This window comes from Oryctolagus cuniculus, chromosome 10 (assembly GCF_051225735.1).
Source record: "Oryctolagus cuniculus isolate XC-2025 breed Fujian yellow rabbit chromosome 10, ASM5122573v1, whole genome shotgun sequence".
NCBI lineage: Eukaryota > Metazoa > Chordata > Mammalia > Lagomorpha > Leporidae > Oryctolagus > Oryctolagus cuniculus.
This window is the reverse complement of record NC_142876.1, coordinates 103,521,293-103,544,835: the sequence shown is the minus strand read 5'-3', so window position 1 is coordinate 103,544,835 and position 23,543 is coordinate 103,521,293. Positions and strand designations below refer to the sequence as shown.

General features: G+C 55.9%; 1 protein-coding gene across 1 annotated transcript; it reads right to left on the bottom strand.

Moving 5' to 3' along the window:
* Positions 1-3,012: 3,012 nt before the first annotated feature.
* LTF (lactotransferrin) lies at positions 3,013-23,255 on the bottom strand. The gene is made up of 17 exons (XM_008260521.5): positions 23,099-23,255; positions 22,127-22,290; positions 21,357-21,465; positions 20,948-21,130; positions 20,466-20,613; positions 19,715-19,770; positions 16,293-16,471; positions 15,755-15,929; positions 14,849-15,003; positions 13,732-13,822; positions 12,973-13,020; positions 11,311-11,466; positions 10,037-10,178; positions 6,349-6,416; positions 5,730-5,914; positions 4,481-4,670; positions 3,013-3,247 (listed from the first exon to the last, which is right to left on the bottom strand). Exons 1-17 carry the CDS (start codon positions 23,139-23,141, stop codon positions 3,213-3,215), a joined length of 2,127 nt encoding a protein of 708 aa, XP_008258743.3. The 5' UTR covers positions 23,142-23,255; the 3' UTR covers positions 3,013-3,212.
* Positions 23,256-23,543: the final 288 nt, after the last annotated feature.

Below are 23,543 nucleotides of genomic sequence, written 5' to 3'. Positions count from 1 at the left end.
AACCTCAGTAGCATACTTTATGAACAATATCTGTATTCAGAAAAAAATTCAGCAACAATAGAAGTATTGTCTTACATTTTTGCAAATCCTTTTCATGTCTGACTTAATAAAAGCTGAATTCTCTGTTTTTCTTTATCTAATCTGTTGGAATATCAAAGCTAAAGAGCCTCTGGAAAACTCCACTCCTTAAGAAAGGGGAGGGAAGATAAAGACCTCATATCACTATGCAAATGGTTGGTGCTCCTGGGCCCACTGAAAGGTCCACACCCGGAGACCAGCTGTAGGCTGTACACCAGAGTCGCACGGCTGGCCCACAGGATGTGCACACGGGCCTACTCACTGGATGCTTCCAAGTGGCTCCTACAGCGGCCCTACTGACACTTACCTTCCAGCTCCCCAATCTGACCAACTCTTCGATTTGGCAAGCTTTTTAAAAACCAGACCACACAGTATTTTTTGAATGTTTGGGTAGGAAAAGATGGTCATTTCATTCCAAGTATTGGGTCCTTGAGATATCTCTATGGGGAAAAAAACGTTGACCTCTATTTTTGGCATCAGCAATGGAGGCGCCAACATGACATGGAAGAATCTGCACTCTGTCATTCCACTTACATAAACCGCAAAAGCAGGCCAACTAGGTGATAGTGTTAGAAGTCAAAATAATGGGGGGCCGGTGCTGTGGTGCAGCGGGTTAACGCCCTGGCCTGAAGCGCCAGCATCCCATATGGGCGCAGGTTCTAGTCCCGGCTGCTCCATTTCCCATCCAGCTCTCTGCTATGGCCTGGGGAAGCAGTAGAAGATGGCCCAAGTCCTTGGGCCCCTGCACCCGTGTGGGAGACCCGGAAGAAGCTCCTGGCTTCACATCGGTGCAGCTCCGGTAGTTGCGGTCAATTAGGGAGTGAACCAGTGGATGGAAGACCTCTCTTTCTCCTCTCTCCCTCTCTCCCTCCCTCTCTCCCTCCCTCCCTCCCTCTCTCCCTCTCTCCCTCTCTCCCTCTCTCCCCTCTCCCTCTCTCCTTGCCTCTCCTTTCTGTGTAACTCTGATTTTCAAATAAAATAAATAAATCTTAAAAAAAAAAAAAGAAGAAGTTAAGATAGTGGTTGTTTGGAGAGGGGAAGTTGCGGGTGGGGAGAGGCTGAATAGACGTGGCAGGTCTTCCAGGGCCCTCGTAATGTAAGCATCGTGACATCATTCTTAAAGCATCCGGAAGACACTGGGAAATATGAGCATAAACAGGATAGCAGATGCTACGGATTGATCAGTGTCAAATGGAACGGTGACAGGACAGTGATGTGGAGAAGGTCCCTGTGCTTGGGCTCACTGAGAAGTGAAGTACTGCCTTTGTTCAGGCCGCCATGATCAAAATACCACCAAGCGGGCCGCTAGAGCAGCGTGTATTTCTCACCGTGCTGGGGCTGGCAAGTCCAGGACGCAGGCACCAGGAGCTCCAGGGTTTGGTGAGGGCCGACGGCTACCTGCTCCACGCGTCCTCCCACGGCTGAGAGAGAACAGAGAAGAGGAGAGCCAGGCCTCTCGTGTCTGCCTCCCAGGTCACTGGTCCCGTCCTGAGCCCCCCACCCTCACGACCTCGTCCCCGCCCACAGACCCCAGCTCCAAACGTGCGTGGTAGTGGTTAGGTCTTCAACACATCAACGGAGGGGCACACACACACACACAGTCCACAGCAAACATCATGGAGGCTGCCACTTAGGCGCCGATACTTTGATCACACACACAGCGCACACACAACGGGAGGAAAACACGTCAAAGTGTTACAAATTGCCAGATCCAGAGAGACGAGATACAGAGGCGCATTGAACCTTTCTTTGACTTAGTCTGCGTGAATGGAAATTTCCATAAAGAGATAAAGCTGGTCTTTGAGTCCACGCAGGCTGCTGTCACCAAATACAACAACGGGCAGGATGCACAGGGTCAGAAGCCACTAAGAGGTGGGGGGAGGGGTCACAGCTGACACCCCCACAAGCCTGGTAACTGTGATGGGGCTCCCTCAGCCTTGCCAGAAGCAGCCCAGGGGAGCAGGCAGGGTGGGGTCCAGTCGCAGTGGGGGTGGGAAGAGAACAGAAAGGAAGAAAGTGAAGCCAGTAAGCGCAGGTGCTGCCTTGAAGAACTTGGGAGAAAGGACAGCAAAACCCAGAGCCTAGCGCTCACCTGGAGGTTGAGGGCCAACAGCGCCAAGGAGCACACGATTTCACACATTTCCTATTTTGTCCGAGTTCGTGCAGTTACTCTACTGGAGGCTGTTTATTTCAGGTATCCAGATGGGCACTGGGATGCAGTGGGTGAAGCCACGGCTTGGGATGCTACATCTGTCTCAGAGCCAGCTTAAGTCCTGGTTACTCGGCTTCCAATCCAGCTCCCTGTGAACGCACCCTGGAAGACAGCAGATGACGGCTCAAGTACTTGGGTTTCCATCACGCTTGGGTGAGACCCAAATGGACTTTCTGGTTCCTGGCTTCAGCCTGGCTGAGCCCTGGGTGTTCCAGCCATTTGGGGAGTGAACCAGCAGATGGAAGATCGATCGATCTCTCTCTCTCTCTCTCTCTCTCTCTCTCCCTGTTATTCTGCCTTTAAAATACCTAAATAAACAAGTAAGTCTTAAAAATACCAAGTCATCACAAATGTTTCTGATAGTCTCCATTCCTTGCCTACTTTGGAAGCACACACATACACACACACATGTGTGCACACATCCCTCAGGGCGCACGCATACACATGAGTTTGCAGGCACACACACTTCCAGGCACAGCCTGGCACACACGCACAGACAGCTCTGAATAGCCAAGCAGAGGCCCTTGGGGAGAATGGTTGCCTGGCCAGTCTCTTCATTCCAGACCCTCGGGCATCCCACCCCAGACCACAGCACACAGAGGGGCTGGACCTCAACGATTTGATAGAAGAGGGCCCCCCGTGCAGGGACTGGCTCAGACACGGGATTCTAGAAACGGCCAATGACACTTGACAAGGACAGAAAGTCAGCAACACTCCTCGTCTTACTGCTTGCTGATTTTATTTCTTGCAGGGAACTGTGAAAGCAGATGGGCTGGCAAACCCCACCCTCAGCAAGGGAAGACAGAGGTGGGGGTGGGGCTGAGGACCGGAGGGCGGGGCTGAGGATGGGGGGGTGCTGAGGACTGGGAGGGCCTGAGGCTGAATCGGCAGCAGCGAGGCAGAGCCATCTTCTTCCTGGGCTTTACTTCCTAAGGAAGGCGCAGGCTTCCAGGAGCGCTGTGGGACACAACAGAGCAGTGGAGTCAGAAGCTCATTTCTTTTTTTCATCAGTAAGTCAGTTTTGCACATCAATACATCACGAAGATTTATTAACAACATAAACAGTTCCCTCCGCCCTTCCCCATGAGAGTCGGTGCTGGCCACACTGAGCCTCCCTGCACACACACACACACACACACACAGATCCACCTGGCCCCGCTCTGGCCTCGGGCACAACCACCCAGCCGACCCGTGTCTGACGGGATGTAGCATCAGCCCCTCAGCTCCAGGGATCATAAGCGATCCCGTAACTCCTTCCGGAATGTGAGTGGTTAACGGCATCTCCCATCTTCACCCGATCCTCTCGGCAACTCTGCTCATCTACGCCTTCGTGCATTTGCTCACACACACTTGCTGAGCCCTGGGAGTCTCTGCACTCGCATCTGAGGACACAGCACAGGCCGGGCCTGCCTTCCAGGGGCCCTGGGCTCTGCAGCAGGCTCCAGCCGCAGCTCTCCAAGTGGGGTCCTCTCCTGCCTCACACTGACCCGAGATGCTGATGAGCGCATCACAGGGCTCCTGCGCCATCCGAGGCCTTGCCGGGTGGTGGTGGTGGGCTGTCCTGTGCATTGTGCAGCGGCAGCTCTGGCTCAACTCAGAAATTCCAGCAGCACCTCTAAGTTGTGAGAATCGGCATGGCTCCTTGGGAACTCCGTGCCCAGCCCTGGACCAAGAGCAGCCCCGGGCCTGGGGGTCCCTGGGCGAGGGTCCGCGAGCCCGGGTGAGGGGCCACAGAGCCTGGGCAGTCTGTGTGTGCTGCAATGTGGGAATCCTCACCAGGAGCCTTACCACGCTCTGCGGATCATTTAATCTAAGGATTAAACGACTGCCAATTGCTCCTCCTCGCTCTTTCCCTACACCTGCTCTCCTTGATGGTGGGCGTCCTCCCTGGTAACTGCCCCAAAGCCAGATGCTGTCATTTCTCACTGTGTTTGTGAGTGCACCTGCTCCACTCCACTGAATAAACCGGAATCGATGTCATTATCAGCTTGACACAACCTTAGCCTAGTAACACACTGCTTGGTTTTATTCTCCAATTCTTACACCTGGCCAGTGAGATTGTAACTTCCTGGGGTAGAGAGATCCGACAGTGCCTCAACACTGGAACGCCCGGCTTCATTCCCGGGTGGCCCTCGGATCTCCTCATCCACCCGTGGTGGCTCCTCAGCGATGCCCCCTGGGTCCACTTACGAGAGCTCGAGCAGCGTCTCAGATGACCGATGGCCGCCACATACTGGGGTCCCAAATATTTTTCATATGTTGTTCTGCCTTGGAGCCTGGCCAGACACTCCGTGTTGTCATTGAACAGAAGGTTTGGGGAATCGGACTTGAACAAGCAGAACTCTCCCAGGCACCTGGCTCCATTCTTTCCAAACTTAGCCTGTGTGGAAAGGGCGGATGCTAAGAGCGTAGCTGAGGCAAACAGGGGAGAGCGTGGGCTGGCGGAGGCCAAGGGCCTTTCTCTCAGCCAGTACCAGCCTGGCGATGACCGTGGGGCAGAGGAGTCGAGTGCCGGAGTCACCCCATTGCCCTGGTGACTGTTCCCCTGCCGTGCTCCTGGGGACAGGCCCAGGCTCCACACTGCTGCTGGTCTCACCTCCCACCATCCCCCCCTCCTAAAATTGTGACCTCTCTGCACAGACCTTCTTCCAGGTAACTGGGTGACCACTGACGATTTGTGAGATCTGCCCCAGAAGTTGACCACCTGGAACATTCTCACAGGCCAGCCTCCCCAGGGAGGCCACGTGCACGGGGAAACCAGGCTCTGCCACAGAGCAGGAGGTAGCCCCGGGCCGGTCACTCAGGCTCCCTTACCCACGTCTGCTGTATATCCAGGACCCCGGTGTGGGTGAGCCAGGAGACCAAACACTGTGGTGATGGCACCTCACTTCCCAGCACCGGCAGTCGTGGTAAGGGCTCGGCCAAGGACCAGTTACTGTGCCCACTGTCGCTACCCCAGGGCTGCTGGCTCATCAAGCACACCTGTGTGGCGTTTCCACACAGACAGAGTCCTAACAGCAGATCCAAGATTTGAAGAACATTTTAGGATTTTTCCCCACCACACTCCCAGAGAGTGCTCAAAATCTATGGAGCAAGTTCCGGCTGTCTCATTGTTGGGCCTTGTCCAGAACACATTCAGGCTGCCCAGGCCTGGGGAACAGCTTCAGAGTAAACCACTCTGACCGGAAGCTGTGCCTGCAGGACTCGGCCACCTCCCCGTTTGCCTAATAACAGCAGAAGGGAAAGGCCAGGCCCCTCTGCAGAGGACTCGTCCAGGGGCGCAGAGATCCCAAGGGGAAGTGAAGGCAGCCCGGGAGAGCGCACACTCAGAGGCTCCCAGTTCCCGCCGGGACGCTGGGCAGGGCCACCGCTCCGTGCTGCCCCCACCTAGCCAGGGCCCACGCAGGGACGAAAGCGCGCGAGGCCAGGACGGCGATACCTGCTGCTCCAGCAGCACCTGCTCCAGGCGCTCCACCTTGTCCTTGCGCGACACCACCGCGTGGCTGGGGGCCATGGCCAGGTGGCAGTTCTTGGCCTCGGCCACAGGCCGCCGGGTGCCGTCCAGGCACAGCAGCTCAAAATCCTCCTGTTTCAAGTGCCTGGCCCAGGGCTCCGGGTTCTTCCCTGGTAAGAGAAAGCAACATCAGCACCGAGCGCCCTGCTTGGTCGGGGGTCTTTGCTGGGTGGAGGGAATCATCCCACTGGCTGCTCAAAATGGACATAAAATGCCCCCAAATCGCCCCCATGTGTAGCAGGTGGCGGAGCAATCTAGAATTGGGTCTCTTTTTTGTTTTCTGGAGGACAGAGTGAAGGTTCAGACCCTGGTTGGTAGATGCCTCCTGTCATCTGTACCAGCCCATGATTTTGTCCCCGCCAGGAAAGCAGCGGAAGATGACCCAAGTCCTTTGGCCCCTGCACCCACGTGGGAGACCCGGAAGAAGCTCCTGGTTCCTGGCTTTGGACCAGCACAGCAAAAGAAAAATGTCAGGCCACCTTCCAACTGCAAATCTGAACACCAGGATGTGCTATGATGCAGAAACACTGCTCTGTGGCCCTACCGTTGGTGTTCTGCAAGACAGTGACAGCTTTTATGAATGCAACATCTCCAGCATTTTCAGCCAGGCATCTAGAATGTTCCAGAAAATAAACACACCATCAGATAATAGAAACTATTAGAATTTTCATAAATATTTGTAATATACATCACAAATACCATCACAAGATAAAATATTTCCAGGAATTCAGAGTTTTTACATAGCAGATTAAACAGAAATGTCCACTTTCTGTCCTTTTAAAATCCTAATAAAATTATATTAATGAGAATTTTTTTAATAGCCGCACACCCAAGAAAGAAAGAGAAAGAGGAGATGACAGTGACAATGTTCAGAAGTTAAAGAACAAACGGACAAGCCGGACCTGACCCCACAGAGCCGAGAAAGCCATCGCCCAGGCTGGAGGTGGCGGAAGCCCGGAAGCGAGCCACTTGTACTGTGGGCAGTAGCGCAGCACGGCACAGCAGTCAGAGGCCGGAGCCCGTGTGAGGCGCAGGGCAGGTGCCCTGGCATTCCGCTCACGCAGAAAGTGCACAGCGCCATTTTGTGGGATCTGAGCCACACTGTCGGCTCAGAGCTCAGTAGCTGAGGGCAGAGGCGCAGCACTGAGAACCGAGGGGACTGAAAACTCTGTGTCCCGCAAAGTCGCAGCAGAGCCTCTGTCCCCGCTCAGCTATGGAAGGCCGGGCGCCACGGCAATGCCCCCCCAGCTGCAGACCACAGGATGTTGTCTCTGGGGAATGTGCAACTGAGGAAATACCCTTGATCCTTGGACACCCGCAGTGAAATGACTCAAACCGAGCGAGGCCAAGCGCTCGCCAAGAGCACGACACGGAGCCGAGAAGCAGCGCCAGGGCTTCGCTGCGGCTGGCAGGGCTCCCCCGCGATGCGGACCAGCAGCGCGAGGTGATCAGGTACTGGAGGGAGACCCTCAGATACGGAGAGCAAGACCACTACGACCACTACACAGAAAGCGTACAGAGACCACACAGGGAAGAAAACTGAAACTCTTCCAAGATTGCAATTAACGCCATCAAAGAAAGCACAGCATTTGTAAAGTAAGGCCAGAAAACTCCAAAACAGGACACTCAGAACACAAAACGTTATTTGAAAGTAAAAAAAAAAAATCATAAATTCATTTAAATGATATTTAGAGTATTAAACTCAGCAAACATCCCAGAAACCAGAAGATAAAGAGCAGATAATTTAAAAGATGATTCTTCAAGATGGTCCACAATTGAAGAATTAAAATATAAACAGAAAACAGAGAAAAGAATAGAAATTCAAAATAAAAATTCTCAAAACTGCTCCACTTCAGTTTCCAGATAAAAAGAACCCACACAACGCCCACTTTAAACTTTCCTGACCCGTGACTCACACATTTGATGGAGGCCTCTTCTAGTTAGCTTTTAAGATTTTCAATACGCAACATTCTCTTTTTATCTTTCTAGGCTAGACCCGGATTTTTATCTTCCATTTCACCAATTCACTTTCTAGCTGTCTGATCTGTGAAACTTATCAAATACGTGGTTAATTTCAATTGCTGTATTGTTTTTCCTTTCTAAAAGTTCTGGTTTTTTTTTTTTCCTTCTTAAAAACGCTAATTATTTGCTTTGGTAACTTCTTTCTGCTGTGTGTCTGGTCAGTAGCGTCATGATTACTCTGCCCTGCCATTGCATCAAACAGTATTTCTGAGCTGTCCTTGTGGACCAGCCCAGAGATGGCGACCTCAAGAAGGTTCCTAAAGAGACAGCCTGCGACCAACTAAAAATAAGCTATCGAGGAGTTAAGAATTTCTGGATCACCCCGGGAGACACAGTGTGAACTGGAAATCCACGCAAGAACGCGCGTGCTTTCCGCTTCTCCGGGACGGCCCTCCTCCCTGTTGGCCTCAACACCCAGGCAACGTGAAGCCCTGGGGGTGGAGGTGGACGGAGTTCTGGTTCCCTCTGAACCAAAGGGTGCCCGCAGCCCTTGGGTGCGGTGTATCAGAGCAGGTGTCGTCAGTACAAAGTGGCCTCCCCTCACTCTGACCCCTACGCCCCATTGGATCTTCCTCTGACCACGCCCTGTACCGTGCCAGTTATTCGACGCCTCCAAGAACAAACGTGTGCGAAGGCGTCGTGTGCACGTAAGCCAGCAGCTTTGCTTATTTTCAGTGACAGAGTTGAACAAAGTAGCCTAAAGCTGTCATTTCCCACAAGCAGAAATTCTGTCCAAACCCCGGGGAAAACGTTTTCCAACACAGACGCAGTCACTCGGCCAAGCCATGAATCATCGCAAAGGGAGGATAAAGATGTTTTCCAACTCAGCGCTCCAAAGCCAGCGACTCCCATTCGCCACTTCTCAAGCAGCTGTGGGGGCTGTGCCCTGTTCCAACAGAACCAAGAAAGCGGAGGGCACAGGATCCGGGAAACAGGCTGCGTGAGGTGAAACAACAGAGGGAGCCTCCGGAGGCCGGTCGCGGGGAACCCCAGGGCCATGCAGGACCGGTGGCCTAGAGCGCACCCCTCAAGGACTGCAGGGGACCAAAGGCCTTCACAGCCAATGAGGATGCCAAGATGGCCCCCAGTGCCTGTGAGCGCAGACTGGTACCTGAGCAGCAGGCCGTTTGGAGGGGAATTAGTGAATGACAATTTGGAGATGAATTAGTGAATTCTGTTCCAAGCAGAGAACGTTTTAAAAATTCAGACACCCACGAGCTGCAGAGTAAGTAAAAAGTCTATGCCATAAGGGAAACACAGTCCTATCGTGCCACATCCGTAATCTGAGAATAGCGTTGGCAATGAACGTGACCACTGTGTGTGGTGTGGCCTGGAGGAGGCACGGGGGGCAGGAGGGAGCAGACGGCCACAGCCACAGTGAACAGAAAACAGCTGGGAGTCAAAAATCAAGAACCAGCATATGGGGTGTCAGAAATACAGGGGTACATGAGACTTCCGGTTCCAGTGTTCAGCTACTTTGTTATAGATTTCCCCCAGCACATTTGAATAAGACAAAGCAGCATCTTCTAGCACAACAGAAAAGTCTAAGTGTCTCCAGGGAAAAAATGCCTCGCTGCCGGTCTAAGACGGGACCCACAGAACGCTGCACTTTGCCACTGTCATTCTCAGGTACACAGCGCCATCTGGTGGAGGAAGCTACCCCTGGCAACTGGAGGAGAACGGACTGGGAAAACCTGAGCCCTACACAGCCCCTGAGCCACCCCGCTGAGAAGCAAGGCCCAGCTGCCAGCAGCTGCCAGGGCGGGCTGTGGGCAGTCATTACTGTTTGCTATGATCTTCCACTTCACCACTGGAGAGCAACACTGCCAGACTGCTTTCTCTTTGCCACGTCTAAGGCCAATGTCAAAGATGCACGTGAAAACGTCCCGCACTGGTGACCTAGGAGACCGGAAGGGGCCATGGCTACAGGAAGCTGACTTGTAGAAAGCACGTAGGGTGCCACAGACCCTGCCCGTTCGATTCCAACCGTGAGGCCAGGCCGCCGAGGCCCACAGCAGGTGAACAGCTCAGGCCTCTGCAGGGGGGAGGTGAGTCGGCCCCGTGCCAGGCTCCACTCTGCAGTGGTGGCTGTGATGCACCCCCCAGTGGTGCTGCCCACTTGCCAACCCACAGGGTGACCTCACCGGCCACATGCGACTGAAGGACCAGGGACACGGCCCTCTCCTGGCGGTGCCGGGCCACACGCTCACCTGAAGGCGCCGTTGTAGCCGTAATACCTCTCGTTGCCGTTGGGCACACACTTCTCCTCGCCCCTCTCGTTACCAACACACAGAGCGCAGAGTCTGGATCTCGGGTCAGAGCCGGGGGCGCAGCTCTGACTGAAGAATTCATCTGGAGAGAGAAGCGTGGGAAGTCAGCCCTCGCGACCCGAGTCGGCGCACGCGGCCTGGACCCGATGGCTGACACAGCCCTGTGGTTGGGCCCCAGCCAGGGAGAACGGAGCGCGAGTGTCAGATGCCAGCCTCCTGGCGACTCCCTTGTACCCCTTCTCCTTCCTTTCCTCATCTTGCACACGGAACACAGAAGCAGGGACCAGCTCCGCGGCGGCTGGGATGGGAGCCCGAGGTGCCCTTGAGCGTGGAATCCATCCAGGGCAGTATGTCGTCACCAGCTAGCTCAGAACAACCAGCTCTGGACTGCACGCACGTGACAGGGAAATAAACGCCGGCTTGTTTAGGGGCAGCTGACCCTACTCTAACTCGTTGTGTGATCTCACCCCAGCAAAGAGGGAGTGCAGAGGTAACAAGAAAGGCCTGCCCCATTGAGCTCCTGTCACCCATTGTCATGCCCCCTTTAGTCCCTGCCCCTGGAATAGCCGCTCTATGCCAACCTTGGGAAAGGCTGGGGAGCTTCCCGCCCCTACAGCCTAGAGTCCCCTGTGGGCACTGGGGGAGGGGCAGCATCCCATAAAAGCCCCATCCACCCGTGCAGGACAACCCTGCCCCAGGAGACGTCTGCAGGAGAGAGCTGCAACAGCAATGTGCTGTACTCCTCACACCCCCAGCCCACAGCTTACGTTGAGTCAGCGGGGAGAGGGCTCCCAAGTTAGGCTGAGCCAGCCCCCTTCAGGTCTGATTTGGGGTCTCGTGCAGCGCAGAGCAAGGAGTCAGCTCTGTCAGTAACAGAGCTCACCTCTCAGGAGGCAGGCAGGTGCCTCCCCGGAGCCGGGAAGCTGCCTATGGGGGATTTGGACCCAGAGCTCCAAGAGGCGGGGAGAATCCTGCACCCGTTCCTAGGGTACAGGAAACGGGCTGAGAGCCCAAGGTCTCGTCTTGGAGGGGGTGAATGGACCTTGAACAGCACTGGGTGGGAATCTCCCAGGTCAGCCGTGACTTCTACCCAGACTCAACAGCCCACAGGCAGCCTGCCAATACCCTCCACTCCCTTCCCTGGACTTCCACAGCACCACGCCCCCACCCCCCACCCCGGGGTGCCCGTCCACAGCATCCGCGGCACACCTTACCGAACCTGCAGGAGCCTGTCTGGTTGAAGAGCAAGCCCACAGGGATGTTCCAGCCCGCGGTCCTGCCCACGGCCGTATGGCAGGACTTCCTGCCCCTCAGAGAGTTCCAGGTGATGTCAGGGTCCGATTTCCTCACCACCGCCACGGCAAGATACCCTGGCACAGCGCATGACAGACAAGCAAGGCTGAGTGTCCGGGAGCCAGACCCAGGCCAAGAAGCACCACGGGGCAGCCACACCCCAGGTGACCAGCCCTGGCTCTGTAGACTGTAAAAAGCCTAAGCTGTCGCCCCTATACTCGGATTGCATGGATCTGAGCTATGAAATAAAATCCTAAGAAAAGCTGATCTTTGGGGCTGGCACTGTGGCACAGCGGGTAAAGCTGCTGCCTTGTGAAGCCAGCATCCCATATCGGTGCCAGTTCAAGTCCCAGCTGCTCCGCTTCCAATCCAACTCCCTGCTAATGCACCTGAGAAAGGAGCGGAAGATGGCCCAAGTGCTTGGGGCCCTGCACCCACGTGGGAAACCCAGAAGAAGCTCCTGGCTTCAGCCTGGCCCAGCCCCGGCCATTGCAGCCATCTGGGGAGTGAACCAGTGGATGGAAAATCTTTCTCTCTCTAATTCTGACTTACAAATAAATAAATAAATTTTTAAAAAAATCAAAGAAAAGCAGATCCTTTAGTGATGGCCGGGAAGTGTCCCTGGCAGCCACACAGTGCCTGTGCTGCAAACCAGCAACTCCCCTTCACCTGCCAGCTACAACACAACAAGCACCCAGCGGCAGGTGGGACCCACCGTGCACAGGGCAAGCGCAGTGACAGCCACCAGCCCAATGGCGGTGGATGCAGGCCCGCCCTGTGCTCAGTCCAACCCAGCCCTGCACTGAGGGGACTTCACGTGGGTTCCGTCCAGGGAGAGAGGCACCCGACAACAGCCCCTGGGGGCAAGCACTGCACCCCTTCTAAAGAGCGGCCACCAGCAGCCCGGAGCACCTGATTTGGCGCAAGAGCCCAGGTTCAAAGCCGAGGTCTGCCACAATATCACACGTGGCTGTGACTGAGATCCTGGGTGCTGGGGGAACCCGCTGGGCCGCTGCTTCCACATCCACAAAAGATGGGAGTGACGCCCCTCCTCCTACATGGTCAGGACACAGTGCGGAACTATGCGAAAGTTCTCTGCCGAACGGCAAAGTTCACACAAGCATCGATTCTGATTATTCCTCGATGAATTACTTGTATTTCTAAAAGTACTTCCGGCTCCTACAGTTGCATCTCTTTCTGTAAGTTTTTCTAAGTTCTATTTATTTTCATTTTATTTGAGAGAGATGGTGACTGACCTCCCACCCACTGGTTCATTCTCCCCAATGTCTGCAACACCCAAGGCTGCACCAGGCCAAAGCCAGGAGTCCTGAACTCAGTCCAGGTCTCCCAGGCGAGTGGCAGGGCCCAAGCACTTGGGCCATCACCTGCTGCCCCCCAGGAAGCTGGACTGGAAGCGGAGTATCCAGGACTCTAATCAGGTGCCCTGGTGTGGGATGTGGACGCCACAAGCAGTGAGCTAACTTCTCCACCAAATGCCCACCCCACCTGTGAGTGTTTTAAAGTCCCCACCACCTCCTCCTTCAACAAGAACGTGACCCTGAAAGTGACCAATTCCAACTCACCTTCCGATCGTCTGTTCACACAGTCAGAGCTGACACCTTCTCGGGATACTGAAAGAATGAATTCAAGCAAAACATCATCACTCAGATTTATTAAGAAGCCATGAACTTGAATTTCAATGACGCTGAATCAAATCCAAGGAGACCGTCCCAGCAGTTCCATGCAAAATAAATGAATCTATCAGAGTGTTTCAAAAAGCTCATGAAAATACTTATTATCGTTCGATTCAACTGTTTGAACTTTTTTGATGTACCCTCATAGGTGTTCACCGGCTGGAAATTACTCAAATACCCGGCCACACCCTCATGGAAGGAAAAGGTTGGCAGAGTCCCAGGGTAGGATGATCTACAACAAAGGGGTTGAGTTGTCTCCAACTGCACATGTGGGTGGAGACCCCCAGCAGACAAGCGAGCCAGAGAAACCAGACCCTAACAAAAAACATGCTGTGAGACTCCTCTCACGGCACGTCTCAAAGCAGGCAGAGCCGATCCTGCACTGTTGAAGTCGGGAGGGGCAGTATCCCAGCAGGACGCCAGGGCACTTCTGAGACCTGCTGTGTCTTCATCTGGGCGTCAGTGCACGGGGACGTGCGGTCTGTGAGATGTCTGGGCAACACCGCCCCTTCTGCTGACTGCTCTGCTGGAATGTGTCATCTGTCCATCGTAACTCCTCCACCCGGATCCACGGAGCAGGTTCCTCCTCCCGACTACCATCCCGTGAGCCAGAGGAAATCAACCCCAGCGGTCATTAAGTGCACTCACTTGAATTCTCCGCCAGGACGGGCACCAGCCCACACTTGCCCGCGGTGTAGATGTATCCTCCATCCAAACTCATGGCGTCAGCGTCTCCCTTCTGCAGAGACAAAGCAGGTCACCGCGCGGCAGCGAGGCTCTCTCCTGCTCTGCCCGTCTCTCCAGAGCTGGCGGGCCACCTGCTGTCCCGGTGCAGCAGGACTCAAAGGAAACACCACGTCCACTGCCGACCCTCTGCCGGCCCCCCTTGCTGTCTGCTTTCTGTCCGTTCAATTGGAAAGAGTACAGGTTGCCTTAACTATGTCCTCAAGGACTCAGGACAGCTCCCACTGAGGGGACAAAGGGGGACAGCTGGCTGCTCGAGGCTCAGCCCGCTGCCACCACACTCCGCGAGCCGCGTGGAAATCATCGCACACCGGGCTCCCTCCCCTGTGAACGAGCCCCCTCCCCACACAGGGGCGTGGTCTCACCAAGCCCAGAAAACTCCCTCTGCAGCCCAGTAATCCTTTCTTCACAATTATATTAAAAATGACTGGAGATGTGGCCAAAGATTGCCATTCAAAAATGCACATCGCGGGGTTATGGATAATAGCAAAGTCGGGGGCTGGAGAACAGGGTCTTGGCTACACTGAGCCATGTCCACGAAGAAGCTATCTTGAAGCCACTTAGTAATACGTGGTTGCCAAGAATAAGGATTCACGTGGGAAGATGCCCATGACGCACACGCCCGGCAGAAGCTACCGAACTGACGCAAGCCAGCGTCACTGTGTGCCTGACCCAGGACACGCAGGGAAATCCTGGCCTGGATAACAATTGAAACGTGGCTGCCTCTGGGTGCAGTCCCACATGGATGGGGGTGGGGAGTGGGGTGCAATACCAGATCCTTTTCCAGTTCTCCAAATGGCCCTGAATCATAGGAGTGCAAAGCTCAACTTAAAACTGCACCTGTCATCACCAAGCTGGCTCCCCCTGAGCACACCGCTCCAGGCCGGTCCGGCTTCCCCACACCCCGCCGTGGCCTCTGGGACCCCCCAACTCCACTTTGAGCAGGAGCCCATGACCTGGGTGGTCTCAGGAGCACCCGGCCCCGAATCTGGCCACCACATACCCTGCACAGGCCACCTACCAGGATGAGGGCGATGCAGTCCTCCGTGGTGGGTGCCACGGCACAGGCCACGCTGCCCTGGCTCAGGCGGCTCCACTGGCTGCACTTGTGCTGCTCCTTGCTGCCCACGGCGCACCACACGACCAGGGACTGCCGGGCTGCCACGGCCATCTCCGCTGCCGAGGGATGACGCAGGTCAGCAGGGGCCCCGAGCCCCGCCAGGGACCCGGGTCCCTCATCATGGAAGCCCAGGCTCCCAGGCAAGCCTTCCCTTGGTCAGGGGTAACCCATGCTGGCTCCTCGCCAGCCTCTCCTGGCCTGTGGCTCCCTTTGTTGCAAATTCCCATTCCTTTGGGTTCTTTCCCTGGCTTGCCACCCCACCCAGTATCACTCCTTAATGTAACAAGGAGCCTAGCACCTGTGTCTTGAGGCCAAAGCCCAATGACACAGAAAGCAGTGTCCACCGCAGGAGATGGCCTGGGAGAGCTGGACCCATCCTAAGGCCTCAAGTCTCCATCATGAACCACAGCGCAGTCCCTGCTCCACCCTGACCCCCGCCAAGCCCCACTGCGCTGTCTGCAGCCAGGTTCAGGGCCCTGCCCAGGGGCACGCACCACCAGCCTCTCGCTCCCTCTGGATTCCCACTCGATTTCCCACTCAACAGAGGCCAAACTGATTTTTCTATCAGGGCTGGGAACACACACAGGTGCATACCGAAGCAGTCTCTGACTGGGACGCTCTTTGCGAGACCCCTCCCCCAACTGCCTCGACTCGGGCAACAGAAGACACTCACAGCCCCATCAGGCCTGCCCTGGTGTAGCCCCCACAGTGGCAAGAAGACACAGACAGTCGTGTGCCCACCCCAGAGCGGGCCTCGCTCACCACACTCGGCGGTGCCACCAAGGACCCTGCCTGCCGCCCACTTACTTTTCCCCAGGTTCTGGATGGCAGTGACGTAGCTGTAGCCAAGGTACAGCCCAGCGTCTATCTTCTCGGGGACCCTCAGGAACCCGATGGCGGAGTCCTTGAACAGCAGGTCCTTCTGCCCTGCGGGGGAGCCGAAGAGCTGGAACGACTTCGACTTGTTCTTCCCAAACCTTTCCTGATTACGGAAAAAGAGAAGGGCGGTGTTGCTCGTGAACAGGGCATCCTTGGGATGATTTGAACTAGGGCGGGAACCTTGGCAGACACCTGCCAAGCTCAGGTGTGCCGAGCTCAGCTTCGGCTTGGGCTCTGGAACATTGCTGCGACCAGGCCCCCTAGGGTCCTAGGAGCTGGCTGCTGCCCCCTGCTTCTGCAGCAGCCCCTAAGGTACTGTCTTGGCAATGCCAGAGGGGTCGTCCCTGTAGCTGCTGTCCAGGGTATGGCCCAGGCAAGCAGCCGGACTAATCAGACAATCATCTGCCATGAGGCTATGGGACTTCTTGGGTGACAGCAGGTGTGGAGGACAGGGGCAGGGTGGTACCTGCGCCTGGCGAAGAAACTCCCAGATGGCATCTTCCCTGCCATTGACACTGCGGGCCACAACAGCGTGGGAAGGCACTCGGGCCAGGTGGCACCGCTCGTACTGGTCCACCGGCCTCCGGGTGTTGTCCGGGCAGAGCAGTTCGAACGCGTCCCTTGCGGCCTTGTCCGGCAGGTCCTCTGGGGGCCAGAGAGGTGGCAGGGGACTCAGGAGAGCCACTCTTAGCAGCACCCATGAGCTCCCCTTCTCACCGTAGAGCCTGAGCTGCCGGAGGCGTCCCACCCAGGTAGTGAGCTTCCCCCAGAACTCCCAGAAAAGGAAGCACAGTGGCCAGCCAGCCTCGGCCAGCTGAGGGGTGACCACTGGGCCAATCACCCCCGGGTGCATCTGCTGCCTGGTGAGCCAGGGAGAATGAACCCCATGCGTGTCCCGGGCAGCTCTGCAGAGGGTGGCAGCCAGTGGGTGCTGCCCCACCCACGTCTCCGAAGGGAGTACCAATGACAAAAGTGTTAGGGCAGAAAACACAGTCAAGTCACCTCCCAGCACTGGGTCTATCAAAAGAAGGGAAAAGAACGTTTATGTAAGTGAATCCAGCCAGAGTTTGGAAATGTTCACCAATGTTAATCTATATAAAGTGCTTCAGAATATATAGTAATATAATAATCTCTTACTAGGGTGACCTTGATGTCAAAATCAGAGGAAGAAGAGGGAAATTCCTGGGCCTGTTTTACTTATGACCAGAAATGCCAAACTCCCATATTTGTAAGATTGTTATTACATATTAGCTAACTCAATCTAATGGTATTTTTTTTTCTTTGACATGCAGAGTTAGACAGTGAGAGAGACCGAGAGAAAGATCTTCCTTCTGCTGGTTCACCCCCCAAATGGCTACCATGCTGTGCTGATCGGAAGGCAGGAGCCAGGTGCTTCTCCTGGTCTCCTATGGGGTGCAGGGCCCAAGCACTTGGGCCATCCTCCACTGCACTCCTGGGCCACAGCAGAGAGCTGGCCTGGAAGAGGAGCAACCGGGACAGAATCCGGCACCCCAACCGGGACTAGAACCCGGAGTACCAGCGCCGCAGGTGGAGGATTAGCCTAGTGAGCCACCGTGCCGGCCAATCTAATGGTATTTTAAGACACTTATAAATCAGGATTAAGGTTTATTGGTTTACTCCGTTAACGAAAGAATGACGGAATGTGGGAATCACCACACTGATGGAGTAAGGAGGAACACTGTGGATCCTCTCCACCTTGGCAGGTGCAGAAAAAGCAGGTGTGTGCTCAGCATCTATCTGTGTGGTATTTTCTTTTGTTTCAGAAAAATAGTAATTTAGGGTGTTTGGTAAAATTATTGAACTGAATAAATTCCATTGATTGAAATGTCTATAGCAAAGTCCACCAAAGGAAGAAAACTGGTGGCGGGCACTTGGCACCTTGGTTCGGCTGTCACCTGGGATGCCCACAGTCCTCATCTGAGTGCTGTGCTGGCGTCCCGGCTCCACTCTCCACCCCAGCCTCCGACCACGTGCACCCAAGAGGCAGCAGGTGATGGCTCAAGTGCTTGAGTCCTTGCCACCCACTGGGGGACCCAGACTGTGTTCCTGGCCCCTGGCTCAGGCCTGGCCAGACCCAGCTACTGCAGGCGACTGGGGAGTGAAATAGTAGATGAGAGCTCTCCGTGCATCCATTTGTTTCTCTCTGCCTGTGTCTCCCATTACGTTATAATCTGTAAATTACATTAGAAATTGTTCATGGATCAATTTAAATTCAATATGATTCCAATCAAAATTAAAGTGTGAATCTTTTCAATAAAGTAATTCTAAATTTTTAACCAAGAAAGTTGAAAGCAACACCAAAGTGAGAGAAAGAGTTTTCTCTGTCCAGAAAGTGAAATCTCACTCCAGCCTGGATAATGAACAAAAAAATGCAAATATATCAATGGAACAGAACACTTCAGAAACTGATCCCCACATAAACCAGCTGCACACATCACCCGGAAGTGGTTCAGTTGCTACCACCCAGAAACAGGGCAAAGTGCAAAAGCCAGGTCCACACCTGGCTTGCAAGGTAGGGTTCATACAGACAGGTGTGTGGGCACAGGGTGGAGGGACCTTTAATCTTGACACAGGAAATCCTTATGATTTGGAGTGAACACAGACATCTTTAAAAGACTCCAAAACATAAATTGATTGGGAAAAAATGATGGAGTTGAGCCCATCAATAATAAAGATTTTGGGGCCGGCACTGTGGCATAGCGGTGCTGCCACCTGCAGTACCGGCATCGCATATGGGCGCTGGTTCGTGACCCAGCTGCTCCACTTCCGATTCAGTTCTCTGCTATGGCCTGGGAAAGCAGTGAAAGATAGCCCAAGTCACTGGGCCCCTGTACCGGCATGGGAGACCTGGAAGAAGCTCTTGGCTTCGGATCAGCACAGCTCTGGCCGTTGCAGCCAATTGGAGTGTGAACCAGCAGAGGGAAGACTTCTCTTTCTTTCTCTTTCTTTCTCTCTCTCTCTCTCTCTCTCTCTCTCTCTCTCTCTCTCTCTGCCTCTCCTTCTCTCTGTGTGTAACTCTGACTTTCAAATAAATATTAAAAAAAAAAAAATAACCAAGATTTCTGTTCTACAAAGGGTGCTGTGGACAGAATCTTGGCTGAGAAAGAACCTTCCTAATGCCTAAAACAATCAATTATATCAAGAGAGAAAGACTCCTACTTCACTCAACAAGGCATGAAACAGCAGACAAGGTCATTGTTTATAAAGCCAGAAAGGGAAACCCAAAGGACTGAGCCACTCACGGGATGGCACAGAAATGCAAATTAAACCACAAGGGTATCTATTGCTTCGCAGCCACGATTTTAAACCAAAGTAACAGCAACAAAGTCAGAAACCCCCAAGCTGAAGTCAGGAGAAAGTAAGAACAGGTGCAGAGGTGGTGAGAGCCGAGTTTTGGGATGCGGTGGCCTCTCGGTGGGGGTGCGGCTGAGGGTCACACAGCGGGCTGTGCTAGGGAGAAGGGCATCCCCGGGCTGTCGGTCCCAAGGGTGACAGGGCAGGACAAGCTGCTGGACATGTGGCAGGGGACAGCCCTGGGCCACTGGAACCACACAGCTGCCCCAAGCCAGGGACCCAGCTCTGATGCCAAATGCCTCTGGGGAAGCCTGGTTTTCCCAGGGGAACGGCTGTGAACACAGAGCCCAGCTACTCACGCTCCGTTTTGCAAGCCCACATACACCTCTGGGGGATGCATGTGATGCGCCTTGGCGCAGACGTCACCCCAGAGGGAGAAGGCAGGCGGGAGCTTGGGACATCATTAGAAATATGAAAGAACACAGAACAGCTGAGCCCTGTGGGGCACTGCGGTTCGCTCCACGGTCAGAATTAGCACGAAAGCAGATCACAGGGGCAGAGCCGTGTTCTTACCAAACACCGTAGTCTCCCTGATGAAAGCCACATCTCCGGCCCCGTCTCTCAGACACCTGTGGAAGCAGAACGCCCCAGAAGGTGAGCGCCGCAGTCCCTCCCTGGCCCTCCTTGTGCCCCACCTGTGGGCCAGCGGCCCTGACCACTCCACTTCCAAGGGCAGCAAGGGTCTATGGGAGGAGGGCTGGGGTGCTAACGGGAGACCCCTGACTTCTTTGAGCGAACAGAACTTTGTTCTCTGCAGAGAGCGTTTCGAAGCAGAGAAAGGCGTGGAACCCCAGACACGGGGCTCTCTCTCGTAAGAATGAGGGAGCTGGGGAGGCCCCCTCTCTGCAGGGTGCCCGAGGCTGCGTGGGAAAGGGGGTACTTGACCTTGGCTGAGAGGGCACCAGGCAGAGCCTACTGTCTGTCTCTGGTTGGGCGGAGGGCCATCAGCCTGGACACTGTGGCTGTCCTGTCCCACACGGACATCTCATGACAAGTCCATGTCTGTGGTTAGGGGAGGGGACAGGAACTAGCAGGAGAAGTCCAAGGCAGCAGAGGAGCAGAGCCAACTTCAAGGTTCTCAGGGAAACAGAAGTGGCCGCCGGATGGCAACTGCCCACCAGGCTGGCGTAGAGGCAGGGGGCCCAGCTGGAGCCAGCGTCTGTAGGACGTGGCCATGCACTCCAGGTCCCCCAGCTCTGAGCTTGGTGGCAGGCTGGGCTCTGTAGCAGGCCTGGGCCCCTGGGTAAGGGCCAGGATGGCTCACCTGAAGGCGCCGGAGTAGCCAAAGTATGGCTCCAGGGAGGAGAAGGCACAGTGGTTTGGGCCCCTCCCTACACACAGCTTGCACAGGTTGGGGAAGCGCTGTCCGTCTGCCCCGGGCACACAGCTGCTGGAGAAGAACTCGGCCACAGCTGTGGAGAGCAGACAATGGCTGGAGCGTGAGTCGGCCTGGGTCGAGACATGCCCTCCCCCTAGAATGCATCCCCTGAGGCCCAAGGGAGCCCACTGCAGCCCTGCAGGCGGCCTCCGTGTGAGGACAGCAAGTGCAGATACCCCTGCTGAGAGCAGACCCGCGGCCACTCGGGTCTGCCGGTGCCAAGGGCCCTACCGCCACCCAGCTCAAACTGGTTCACCCCACCCCCACCTGGATTCTTCCCCCACGGTCGCCCGTGGGATCCCAAAGTGGCCTGTGCTTGCCCCCAGAGCCCCCGGCCTGAGACTGCCCTCTGTCCCCGGCCAGCTCACCAGCACTAAGGGGCTTGGGGGGCCCCGTCCAGTTCAAGAACGGGCGAAGCGTCCCTATGGGGATGTTCCAGCCAGCAGTCCGGCCAAAGCCCGTGTGGCAGGACTTCCGGCCCCGGAGCTGGTTCAGCTGGAAGCTGCTGCCCTTCCTGGCCACGGCCACGGCATAGTAGTGGGTCTGTGGCTCTGCAGAGAGAATTCAAAGCTCTTAGCCCAGACCAGAAGGAGAACCACCCCACCGCCACCCCCGAACAAACCCCTGGTGGGAAAGGGACAGCAGCAGTGACCTTCACCTGGCCCAGGCAGTCCAGCCACTCCCTTCCCTGACCCACACACCCGTCCACTCAGACTCCACGGGGCCCAGGGCCAAGGCCAAGGCCACCTTTCCACTGGGCTCCCAGGGAGGACTCACTCGCTTCTGTCCCGTAGACCTCCACGGCGACAGGTCGCAGTTTGTAGGGGGCCTGGCTGGCTTGGAACACCAAGCCGCTATCCAGGGTCATGGCATCCGCCTTGCCTCCCTGGAAACAGAGGCCAGAGCACTCAGGCGTTCCCTGCCCGCAGCCTTGTGGAGCAAGTTTTCTGCAGGCTGCTTCACTCATTTAAAACTGCACGCCCGTCCTCACCGCCCCCCCGAGCCTTGGCTGACTTTATCGGCTGCAGAGGTTATGGTCACACAGATGCGATGTGATTTATTAAATAATCCCTCAGCACGGGCCCCTTCCGACTTTGGGCTCCCAGGGATGCCTTTGCTTTTTCCCTTCTGCCTGTGTTCCTGGAGACAAGCCCACGGGGGCGGAATCGACCAGGCAATGAGCCCGGCACTCTTCACCACCCCAGCCGCTGCAGCCCACCCCGACCGTGCACACGGGCGAAGCACCCACAGCTCAGGTGGTCATTCCACGCACTGTGATTGCTCTAGAAAATGCCGGGGCCAACACATCTCTTAAATCTGATTCCTGAGTTTGCATTCTTTTTAAATTTGTATTCCTTATGAATTCCCTCTCACTAATTGCCCCCCAAGCACAGACTCCTGACCTCAGCTCTTCCTTTGGTCCTCACTAGAGCACCATTTCCTAGGGAAGAGGACTGCTCCCCACTTCCCAGCGCCCAAGCAGCAGCCCCGGGAGGTCGTGGGGAGCACGGTCCATTGTCTCCCGCCGACAGGCGGCGCTCACTCACCGCGATGGCCTGGATGCACCCCAGGGCGGTCGGCTTCCGGATGCAGCTCAGCGGCGGGCCGCCTTGCTTTCTCATGTTCTTCCGCAGCCTGGAGCATTTGGCTGTCTCTGGCGGGGACTTGGTGCACCACCGAACGCTCTTCCTGGGCGCAGCCGGACACAGTCCTGGGAGAAGGGCAAGGAGGCAGCGCTCAGCTGTGCCCGGGGGCGAGACCGCCACGCCTTCCAAAGGGGCTTTTCAGCCGTTCGCCACGCTCACGGGGCTGGGATCCTCCGTAGAGGGGACAGCGCACCGGCTTCCTGGCCCTAAGAGCAGGATGATGACCTCTCTACCCTGGTCATGGGATTCTTCCACCTGCTTTGTCCCACAGGAACCAGCAAGGGGTCATTTCTCCAGTTTTACCAGCGTGGAAACTGGCTCTGCAGAAGGCGTGGAGACTTGCACTGAGCGGGCCTCTCCAGCGAGCTGTGGCCATCGGCACCTCCCCAGAGAGCGCTAAGAATGCGGACCCCCACTCCTGGGAGGCCCTGACCTTGAGCTGCAGGTGGGAGGGGAAATATCAGTCTGGTCCTGGCCAATCCAGCTTCCAGAAGAGAGGGGTGACGGACACCCCAAGAGAGGACTTGGAAGAAGCGGCTGGAGGGCAGGGTCAGAGACACACTGCCACTCCCCGGGGTTGGGACTGCAGGATTATGGTGCTGCTACCCACTGCCCCCCTCCACTGAAGAAGCCCCCAGCCCCAGAAGACCCCCTAATCCAGGGAGAGGCTGCAGGGCTGTGAGCCGGTGGGCTAGGGCCCTATCCTAGCCCTTCCTGGCCTTTGGGAAGCACTCAGCAGTGCTGGCCATGCCCTGGGAGACACTCTGCCCCGTTCCTCCCCAGGCCAGCAGGCGGGACGTCCCCACACCCTGGCCGCTGCCCTGGCAGCCTCCCAGGCTGCAGGCTCAGGGCTGGGCATGCACCAGCACTCACCCAGGACCCCCAGGAACAGCAGGGTGGGGAAGAGGAGCCTCATCTCTGCGTCCTGAGGCGACTTAGCAATGAAGGCTCTGCACCTGCACCTGCCCTACGCCCCTTTATCGGGGGCTTGGTGACCGCAGAGGTTTCGCCCTGCCCTGTTGCCCAATGGGCATCCCCTTCCCTCTCCGCCCTCCTCCCCCCACCACCACCACCCCAGCCCTGCTGCCAGTTCTGCTTGTTCCTTGAGGCTCAGAAAAGCCCTTGGGGGTGGGGAGGAGGGGGCTGGGTACGTGGCCAGGACTCCACCTCCCCAGAGGAGACCCAGTCCACTCCCCACCTGCAAGTCTGCCCTGCTCTGCCTGCTTGTGGAATGTCCTTTCTCATCCGCTCATCTGCAGCACCCCTGCCTTCTAGAAGCAGGACACAGAGCAGAGGATCTTGACCAGTGGTGCCCTTG

Coding starts and splice junctions, on each gene's coding strand:
- LTF (XM_008260521.5), bottom strand. CDS start 23,141: ATGAGGCTCCTCTTCCCCACCCTGCTGTTCCTGGGGGTCCTGG. Junction 20,614..20,947: donor CCCCAAGCCCCTTAGTGCTG/GTGAGCTGGCCG, acceptor TGCTCTCCACAG/CTGTGGCCGAGTTCTTCTCC. Junction 5,915..6,348: donor TGTCTTGCAGAACACCAACG/GTAGGGCCACAG, acceptor TTCTCTTACCAG/GGAAGAACCCGGAGCCCTGG.